The 10,521-nt window shown below is 38.4% G+C and overlaps 1 protein-coding gene across 2 annotated transcripts; it reads left to right on the forward strand.

Annotated features, from left to right (window-relative positions):
* The first annotated feature begins 864 nt into the window (after nucleotides 1-864).
* Nucleotides 865-8,486, forward strand: LOC112009999 (uncharacterized). Of its 2 annotated transcripts, none has more exons than XM_024042359.2 (3): nucleotides 865-2,915; nucleotides 2,998-3,454; nucleotides 3,575-8,486. In XM_024042359.2, the coding sequence occupies exons 2-3, from the start codon at nucleotides 3,169-3,171 to the stop codon at nucleotides 3,826-3,828; spliced, it is 540 nt and encodes a 179-aa protein (XP_023898127.1). In that variant the 5' UTR covers nucleotides 865-2,915; nucleotides 2,998-3,168; the 3' UTR covers nucleotides 3,829-8,486. Both variants share the same exon structure in this region; 1 of them encodes a protein (XP_023898127.1).
* Nucleotides 8,487-10,521: the final 2,035 nt, after the last annotated feature.

A 10,521-nucleotide genomic window follows, 5' to 3' on the forward strand; every position in this document is an offset into this window, starting at 1 on the left:
ATGATTTGTTTTGTTTCTTTCCTATATCCTTTTTCTGATATATGATGTTGTTTGTGTTTGACTCAGTCGAATTGGATGGGAATTTTGAGATCTTATGAATTGTGGATTGACTCAATCTATGTGTATTGGATTATGACTTGAATTCCTTTGTTTGAATGTGTTTTTTTTCTCCCATTGGGGTTTATTTTTGTGATGTTGGAATTAGTTATGGGCTTGAATTATCCAGTTGCATAATTTTCAATTCAGTTAAGTATTTCTTGTTGGGTTTGTTGTTTGTTGCTTTTTTGTGTTTGGTTTTTGATCTGTTGTTGGGTTTGTGTTTGTGTTCTGGGTTGGTGTTCTTGTTCAAGATACTTTTAGATCTTAATTCATGTAATTTTGATTTTTTCTATTTTGATTTTTTTTTATTTAGTTAAAATTAATAAATTAATTTTTTAAATTTAGATGCTGACGTGGCATTTTTAATGCCAAATAATATTTATTATTATTATTTTAATGGCCACGTCAGCTTTTAGTGTGCCAACAGTGCACTCCGTTTGCCACATGTGCATTTTTTGTCTTTAATGTAACGGTAGGGACCAAAACGAGAGGCATTTTTCAGGATAGGGATTAAAAGCGGTAAAAATAAAAGTTATGGACCAAAGTGGGAATCGCGTGAAAATGTAGGGACAAAAATGTAGTTTTCGCCTTTACTTAATGAACAGTTCTACATTCAACTAATTTGAACTTATTTTATAGATTAGAATTTTTCGAGGCATTTATTGTTGGGTGATTTATATGAATCATTCATTTTTCTTTCATGGAGTTTGTCCATTATTCATATGGTTACATATTTTTTTTTTTTTTTTTTTTCTACACCTTTGGCTGCTGTGAGAAGATTGGAAAGTGCTTTGCTCTTCCTTTGCTACTTCTTTATTTATTTTTATTTTTTTTGGGTCAGTATTTGAGAAGGTTCTCTCACTGGGTTATACCCATGGCTAAAGAAGAAGGTCCACCCATTGCCAGTGGTGTTGAAGCTGCGAATGAGTCACTCTCACTGCCGCAAGATCCTTGGTATTTCTCTTCCCCTTTATTCCCTGTGGTTCCTAGTGACCTTAGCCCACCTAATGCTCCATCTCAATGGAACAGAAGGGGTGAAGCCCCCAGTCTTGAAACTGCATGGGTGCCAGTGGCTTCAGGGGTCATGGATTTATGCCTCCAGCGGAAGGAGCTTTTGCCTGCACCAATGCAATTTTTATGTCCCAGTGGGTTAATCAATGTATGGTCTGATTGGCTTGACAAAGAGATTGAGGATGATGGGTTTTGTCAATCTCTTCGTGATGCCAACATTTTTGAAGCGGTGTTGATGTCCCGGGGTTGGCATGTATTTAGAGACATCATAGCACTCCGATATCTGATTCACCGCTAGAGCCCTGAAACACACACGTTCTTCTTCTCTTGGGGCGAAACCACTATTACTCTTGAAGACGTGGAGAGATTATTCTTGCTACCAAAAATGGGAAAGTTGAACCCAATGGAGTTACAGTTGAATGAAGATGAGTCCAAGATTGAAGAGAAGCTCTATAAGGCATTTGGAGGCCATACAGCATTACCTAGCGGCCAAAGAGCTAAGTTTTCTTCGTGGATTTCTACGTTTAAGAAATCTAGTAATTGTGCAGTTAGAAGGGCTGCATTCTTGTCAATATGGATGAGCAAGTGTATTTTCAACTGTGAACCCGTCCAATTTATCAAACCTTTCACTTTTGGTCTTGCCATAAAACTATCCCAAGGTATGTCTCTACCGCTAGGTACTTTATTTTTGGGTTGCCTTTACTTAGAATTAGATCAACTTCATTATGATGAATTAGCCAGTTCTCCGTATCATATTGTTGATTCTGGAGTAAACATAGTGATGCTACAAGCTTTTGCTTGGGAACGTTCAAGAAGTTACATTAATATAGGGAAAAGTATAGGCGAGATTTGTAGAACCAAGAGAGTGATTTTGATTGATAATCCTGATGGTGAAGATTGGTTTTTTGGTTTTAAGCACGGCCTTCCTTTGTTGATGAAGTGGATGACTTTGAAGGTGCGGAGTTTGCCTGTGATCAGTTCACTAGATACTATTTCTGATTTTATATGGATGCCTTATGCCTATATTGCTGACGGTTTCTTTTGTTCATCTCCATTCCCATGTACTAGACCGGGTTCACAAATGTTTAACTTAGGGGAGGACAGCAAGGTTTTGAATTTTCTACTTATTACTTCTCCGTCGTTAATCCCTTGCCTTAATAGTTTGGGATTTAGCCTTGTGAGATATAATCCACATAAAGTGTCACGCCAATTTGGGCTTGATCAAGATGTTCCTGTGGCTAATGATATGGAGTATGATATTCAAGAGGCAATGAGGCCTTTACTTCATAGTTCAGCCATGGAATATTGGCGTGAAAGAGGGGAGAATGTTTTGGTCCCGAGTAAGGCAGAAAATAAGCTTTGTAGAATGACATGCTAACCTTGATGGTTGGGTTATCCATGGTGAAAATGTTCTAGAGGAATGGAGTAAAAGGAATAAGATAATGGAAGTCCCTGAACCTGAACCAGATGAGAATAAGACACCAAGTAAGAGAGCTCGAGATGAAACCCCTCTGGCTGGAAGTATTTCTAGGAGGACAAGGTCTAAAAGGGAGCCTAGTGCTGATGGTAGTAAGAAAGGCAGGTCTAAATCTCCAGTGACTGTGCTGACTGATTCTCTGGTTAAGGGCACAAGTCCTGCTCCCATAGCTCCAGCGGTAGAGGTTGTTGGGCCTTCTTCAGTAATATCAATCGGTGGAGCTATTTTCCCTATGAGTCTAGATGCCAAAGCGAAGAAATATAGGAGAAAAACCACTGCCCACAAGACAAAAGCCGTTGAATCCGATATTGGGAGTTCCTCTAATGAGGTAAATGTTTTATCACTAAGCTTTTTCCTCTCTTTTTTTTTACCTCCATTCTTGTATTGATATTTTCTTTTTGTATTGTTAGCTGCCCCATTAGTTTAGTGACAGTGAGAGGACACAGTCGAAAGAGCACAGTGGTGATTTTGAGGACACAATTGCAAATTTTGATAACCTTCTGTTACTCGCCTTCCTATCATCTTATGTTTCTGCTACTACTGATGGCATTTCTATCACAAGTCATGTTGCTGATTCCCTAATGGCGCCTGAAAAGACCACTAGAGTTGGTGAAATCAAAGGCGTTGTTGAACCTTTGCTAGCACCTAGAGTGGCTGCCGATACTAGTGCAGCTGGAGAAAATGCTGGTGTTACCCCGCTAAAAATTAAGGAAGTTGCTGGCAGTGTTGCAGCTGGAGGAAATGTTGCTAATCCCCCGCTGGCATCTAAGGAAGTTGCTAGTACTAGGGCAGCTGGAGAAGATGTTGCTAATAAACCTAATATGTCTTCACATGATCTTGATCCTCCCAAAAGCGAAAAGACTATAGGTACGACTACTATTATCCATGCTTTAATAGTGTATGAAACTTTACCATGTGTTTGCTTCTTCGAATTTTCACTTTTTTTTTTTTGTTAAATAAATTGGTATTGCTGGTCTTGTTTAACAGTTGTGGAAGGAGAGTCATCAAGTGCTGCTCTTCATAGGGCTAGTGTTCAAGATTTCATAGAGATGTTCAATAAAGAGGGGGAGAATGACAAATCCACTAAGGACTTCTGTATCCTCTCCGGGACCACAGTGAAATTCCAGTGGTTCAATTTTCCTATGGAAGGTTTGCCTCTGCTAAAGAAGATATTGTTAAAGCATCCAGATTTTATGTCTAAATGCATATATGGTAATGCCGTGAGGAAGGTGATGTTCTAATCCTTGGTTGCAGTATTGCTAGACATGAAGCGTATGCCCCTTAAGAGTTTCAACTTGCACAAAGTACTTAAGTGGAAGAATATACTTAATGAATTGCAGTCCATGAAGTTTAATGTCAAGTTTATTCTTGATTGGCTTCGAGCTAGTACTAAATCATGCATTACTTGTGATGGTGAGATAAAGTTGGCCGAGCTTGCAATGAAAATTGCAGACTCAGAGAAAGAAGTAGTAGCAAAGTTAGCTGAACTCTCTTCTTTAAAAAGTCAGGACTCAATCTTATGGTCTTTATCCACCAGCAGTGGCTCTTCCTTAGCAGAAACCTTTGGTGAAAGCTTGTTGAATTAGGCTACTTATGTCTTAGTCTATCTTGCTAGTATTTTGTAAGCAACTAGTTTACCGATAGGGCTAGTGGGTTGTCTTTTCTTTTAGGGTTTGGGAAACACTAGAGGAGGGATGGAGAACTTGACGAAACATTGGCATAATTTGTCTCTTAATGAAAGGGAGGGAGGCAAGTAGGCAGTGAAGTAGGATAGAGCCAACAAAGAGTTTACTCTCGTGGCAAACAAAACGTGTGTTGAACACTGAGGCAATTGTAAGGACCTTCAGCCCATTGTGGCGAGCAAAAAATGGTTTTAAAGTCCGTGATGCAGGCAAACATACAATGTTATTTGTTTTTGATAATGCAGAAGAAGTGAATAAAATTTTGTTGAGTGAACTCTAGAGTTTTGATAGGCATCTCATGATCCTCCAACGATTAGAGAGTTTACCTCAATGGATACTTTGAAGCTTAATTCCATATCGATATGGGTCCAGGTACACCATATTCCAGTGAGCTATCTAAACAGAGGCATGGCTGAGGATTTGTGTGAAGTAATTGGTGTGGTGGATAGAAGTGCAAATGATACTGAAGTAGATTGTGGTAGTTTCTTCCGAATTCAAGTGTGTGTTGATATTTCGATACCTTTGTGTCGGGGTTGAGTGTTAGCAATGGAGGATGGCGAAGAATGTTGGGTGTCATTCAAATATGAATGTCTTCCCAATATTTGCTATTGGTGTGGATGTTTGGATCACTCTGATAGAGATTGTGAGAGATGGATTAAAAGCGATGGAACCTTAGATAGTAGGGAAAGGGGGTATGGTCCTTGGATTCGGGCAGCACCAACCCCAGAGAGGAGGAAATTTGTGGTGGTGGTTCCTGGTTACTATGAGGCTAGGAAGAAGGGTGGTCTTCAATCCAACACTCCGGTGACTGAGATGCAAAAACCAGTGAGGAAAGAGTGCAGGGGGCAAGCCAATCATGCCAACTCAACGGCGGAGAAGGTAGCAGTAAATTCAGAAGAGGAAATCACAAATGAAATTAACGTGCATAAGAATTCTAGACCTGAAACGGTAGAGGAGTTAACTGTGAATAATTGTGACATTTATAGAGAGAATAATAACAGGAATTATGGAGCTATTTATGGACATAATGGGGACCCGTTGGAGGATCAGATTCTAGAGATTGATAGAGAATTAAATAGCGTTGAAATCACTAAAAGAATTGAAAGGGGGGAGGTGGAATTAGACAAGGAGACACACGTGGACAGCCCTAACGATGATTTACCAAATAAGATACCAGAAATTTTAGAAAAGGGTTTGGAGGCAGATGCTGGTCATGTGGTTTCTTTAAGTTCCTTGATTGATGAACTTAGAAAACAAAACAAACCCAACACTCAGGGAAGGGCTTCTAGCCGTGAGGGAGAGGAAGGCTAAGCTAAAACTAGAACTTGGACACGGTAACTTGTTTTGCTCAGAAAGGTGATGCTCAGGAGAAGACAAAAGCAGCTGGTACTTCTAAACGTTCTTTCATGGAGATTGATGATTGTGAATTACCAAACAAGAGGAGATTGGTTAATCATGTCAGTCAAAAAAAATTTCAATGATGGAGGCTACTGGCTAGCCCCGCCAAAAGCAATGAATCTCTTATGTTGGAGCTGTCGAGGGCTTGGAAACCAATCGACAGAACAAGAGCTTGGGGATATTATCCGGGCACAAGATCCCTCAGTTGTGTTCTTAGCCGAAACATGGCTGGATAAGGCTAGGCTAGAAGATATTCGAGTCAGACTAAACTTTGGTGGTATGATTGAAGTGTGTAGAGATACAAAAGGATGGGGGATAGTAATTTTTTGGAGGAAGGAAGTGGATTTTTCTCTAGAAACCCTTTCCCCAAATCACATTGATGGTGTTTTGAATAAGGGTAAGGAGGATGAAGGGAGGTTCACGGGGTTCTATGGAGAATTTGAGACTAGTAATCACGATTTATTGTGGGCTTGTCTAAGGAGACTAAAGGGCAGAAATTCAATCCCATAGCTTTGTGCAGGTGATTTTAATGAGATTACACGGAGTCATGAGAAACTTGGAGGGAGGCAAAGACCAGCTAGACAAATGGAAGAGTTTAGAGATGTTCTAGATGAATGTGGATTTCGGGACCTTGGTTTTACGAGAGGAAAATTTACATGGTGTAATGGACATCCAGATGGCTTTACAACTTGGAAGAGGCTGGATAGAGCGGTTGCTACAATGGAATGGATAGATAAATTTCCTGCAACTAAGGTAATTCATTTGGAGTGTGGTTCATCTGATCATAAACCTATTCTTATTTGTCTCAAGGGTATCCCTAAAATTCGACAAAAGCCGTGGCATTTTGAGCATATGTGGTTGGAGGAAGAGGGTTGCAGAGATACGGTAGAAATAGCTTGGCTTTTCAATGCACCTGGTCAAGTTATAACTAGGGTGGAGGGGAAGATAAGTCATTGCCAAGCACAACTCAAGTGGTCGAGTCGGGTTGCAATTGGGAATATTACTAGGCTATTGAAGGAAAAAAAAAAAAAAAAAGAGTTGCTAAGAAAGGCGGAAGAGGAGGCGATAAAAGGGAGGTCTATAAACCAGGTGACAAGGTTGAAAAGGGAGATAAATGGTTTGTTATCAAAAGAAGAGAAAATGTGGAAACAAAGGTCTAAAGCTTTGTGGATGCATGAAGGAGATAAAAATACCCGGTATTTCCATAGTAGAGCTACTCGCAGGTATCGCCGAAATAAAATTGAGGAATTGGAAAATCATTTGGGTGAGAGGTGCGTGGATGAGAATGGCATAACAAATATTTTGGTGGATTTTTATCAAAATTTATTCGCTTCATCCTCACCAAATTGGACTGAGGAAGCTTTAGAAACAACACCACGGGTGGTAACGGAGGAGATGAACCACGAGCTTGTTGCTCCTTTTAGGAGAGCTGAGGTTGACACTGCTTTTTGAAGCCTCAGCAGCCACTGGCTCTTAAGCTTGGCAGAGTATTCTTAAGTCAAGAAAGGTGATTTTGATGGGTATGAGATGGAGAATAGGAGATGGGAAGAGTATAGATATATATATATATATATAGAGAGAGAGAGAGAGACAATAGGCTGCCAGGGAAAGGGTTTGCTAGGATTGTTTCTCCATAAGTAGCGGCATTAGAAGGAGCTCAGGTTGCTGCCCTCATAAATCCAAACACTCGGTCTTGGAATACAGATCTGCTCAACCAGCATTTTTTGAGTTTTGAGATTACTAGAATCAAAGCAATTCCACTGTGTTGGACTAAACAGAAAGATCGCCTCATTTGGCCAGACAGTCACGATGGGGAGTATTCGGTAAAGGCAGGGTATAAGATGTTGTGTAAGGAAGCAAATTCCAGGGCTGCATCAAACTCGGACTCATCGCACAGATCAGCTTTCTGAAACGTCTTTGGAAGCTCCACGTTCCTAATAAAATCAAGCTTTTTCTTTGGAGAGTCTGCTCAAATGCGCTGCCCTCAAAGGATAATTTGAAGAAAAGAAAAATTCTTGAGGATGCGAGTAGTAGTGCTTGCCTTCTGGATCAGGGATCAACGTTTCATGCACTTTGGAGTTACAAGACACTCGAAGCAATTTGGAACCCCTATTTCAGCTGGGTTCGAACAGAGTATCCCTATCTTTAAGACATGCAAGAGTTAATAAACCTGGTCGAACAGAGGGCAAAGAGTTTGGAGCTGTTCGGGGAGGTGGCTTGGTTTATTTGGAATCAAAGAAACAAGCTGAGACTAAATGAGAAAGGGTTGCTGAGTGATAAGCTTTTTGAAGCAGCAAGAATATATCTCTCGAATTTTCAATCAAAAATCCAAGAGACCAAGGTGCAGCAACCAAAGGAAATAATAAAATGGATACCTCCAAGGGACGGAATGTATAAAACAAATTATGATGGTGCTGTGTTTGCCGAGTCAGAGGAAGCAAGGATAGGGGTTATAGTTAGAGATGCTAAGGGGGATGTGATTGCTGCCTTAGCTGAAAAAATACCTTAATCGGGTTCAGTGGAGGTGCTGGAAGCATTAGCTGCAAGAAGAGCAGCAAAATTTGTTGTGGAATTGGGCTTATTGGTTTCTGAATTTGAAGGCGATTCCAAGGTGGTTTGGAGGGCTTTGAAGTCAGCGGATGGGGCTCATTCATCAATTGGGGAGATTATCAAAGAAATAATGTCTATTGTAGGTTTGCTTAGAACCTTTTCTTTCTCTCATACTAGGCGGCAGGGTAATTGTGTAGCCCATGCTTTAACTAAGAGAGAAATTGTTTCTTTTCCTTTATTAGTTTGGATGAAAGATGTTTTAACAGACATTAGTCATGTTGTTATTTCTGAAATTCCAGCATCTTAATAATAATACTCAGTTTTGACTCTCAAAAAAAAAAAAAAATTTGAAACTTTCTAGTCACAGAAACTTTCCAGTTGTAGGCGCTATTACTATTTATGCATGAAAATTTACTCAGCTATAAATGTTGTTGTGTTTTAAGAAAAACTTATTCAGGTATAACTGCTATCATTGTTTATATAAGAAAACTTATTTAGCTACAAGTGCTGTCATTTCTTATGTAAAAACTTGTTCCACTGTAGGTGCCGCTACTACCTGTGTAAAAAAAAAAAAAAAAAAATTATTCAGCTATAGATATTGTTATTAAAAAAATTTTGTTTAGACTAAAAAATATATATGTATAAAAAACGAATGCTTATTGTTATTTTTTATTTTTTACTATTCATGATAGAGGAAACCTCTTGTGTAAAAAAATAAATAAAAAATTTATTCAACTATTAGATGTTATTAAATTTTTTTAGTTTAGACTAAAAAAAAATTTGTATAAAAAAGGAATGCTTATTATTATTTTTTATTTTTACTGTTCATGGCAGAGGAAGCCTCCAGCTGTAAATGCTACGTTCCTTCTTTTTTTTTTTTTTTTTTTTTTTTGAAAGCGTCGTTTTTGGCTAAAAAAATGTTTTGTGGTTTTAAAAGAAAGGAGGAAGAGTGTTTATTTCTTGGACAAAGTTTAGCTACAAAATTGGTTGTAGCCTTAGGCTACAAACTCACTTAATAAAATAAATATTACTGCATATTTTGAAAATCTAACCGTTGAATTATATATTCTTTACACTCTTAATACACATGACAATTTTTGTGTCAGTCGGATATTATTTACTATATAATCTATAATCTTATATTTTATGCATAATTTTAAATTACAAAAACTTGCAATTTAAAAATTTATTAATGACATAGCTATTGATCTTTAATTTTCTTGAAATTTTGCAAACATGGAGGATATAAGAAGAAGATGTAATCCAATGGTGGATTTGTCAAAATTCACCTCCAATAAAAAGATATTAAATGAGTTTGTAGCCTAAGACTACAATCGATTTTGTAGCTAAACTTTATCCTTATTTCTTCCTTCCCTGCTCATTAAAAAAAATGGCTATGGCTTAAAAAGAAAAACTTAATACTATTCAAGGCATAAATAATTGAGGCAAAGGCAACGCTTACTTATTTATTTAGTAGTAGGTTGTGATCTTACAAAAGGTGGCAAAAGACAACATAGTACAAGTATAGTAGACTAAGCATGATACAACTTAAGCCATTTGCCGTTAATAGACTCCACGAGGATTTCACCATCCACTGTAGCTAGACAATAGTAACCCTTGTCATTGGCTTCCCTTATAAGATATGGCCCTTCCCAACTTAAGGCAAATTTGAAAGGCGCAGAGAGAATCCTTCTTACATGGTCTACAGCTTTTAGAACTATTTGTCCATTGACAAAAGTTCTAGCCTTAATGACTTTGTTATAAGCATTGGAAATTTGCTGTTGATTTTGCTAGATACGGTTAAGGGCTAAATTTCTTGCTTCCTCTAAAGTTTCAAGATCAAAAACCTTAACTTTTGCACAAGTGGCTGCAACCATTTCGATTTCTTGGCCATGAATCACCCTAAGAGTAGGAACTAATAGCTCAACTGATGATATAACCTCAATACCATACAAAAGAGAGAATGGTGAAAAGCTGATAGCGGTTTTAGCCGAGCTTTGGTAGGTTAACAAGGTTTCCAACAGATGTTCACTCCATCCACCCTCATATTTATGTACCATCTTGCTAAGAATTCTCAATTACACCTGATTAGTCGCTTCCGCTTGATGGGGGCTGTATATGCGTGTAGTCACGTGTCTTCCACTGGAGAGGTAATTTTGCTCAACTCGGATTTGTTTTGGGGTGTTTAATTCGGAACTTGACATTGGGCCGCATAGACCAGTGACTTCCGATGAATTTTTAAGCCTACAAAATAGATAAAGCCCAAAGTCTAAGAATCGTGATAATGGTTAAAATAAATAAATA

Source organism: Quercus suber, unplaced genomic scaffold (assembly GCF_002906115.3).
Source record: "Quercus suber isolate HL8 unplaced genomic scaffold, Cork oak 2.0 scaffold_520, whole genome shotgun sequence".
NCBI lineage: Eukaryota > Viridiplantae > Streptophyta > Magnoliopsida > Fagales > Fagaceae > Quercus > Quercus suber.

Bases quoted from the DNA above. Each gene is read 5' to 3' on its own strand.
- LOC112009999 (XM_024042359.2), top strand. From the start codon at position 3,169: ATGGCGCCTGAAAAGACCACTAGAGTTGGTGAAATCAAAGGCGTTGTT. The intron at 3,455-3,574 runs GTACGACTACTA...CTTGTTTAACAG, and splicing joins CAAAAGCGAAAAGACTATAG to TTGTGGAAGGAGAGTCATCA.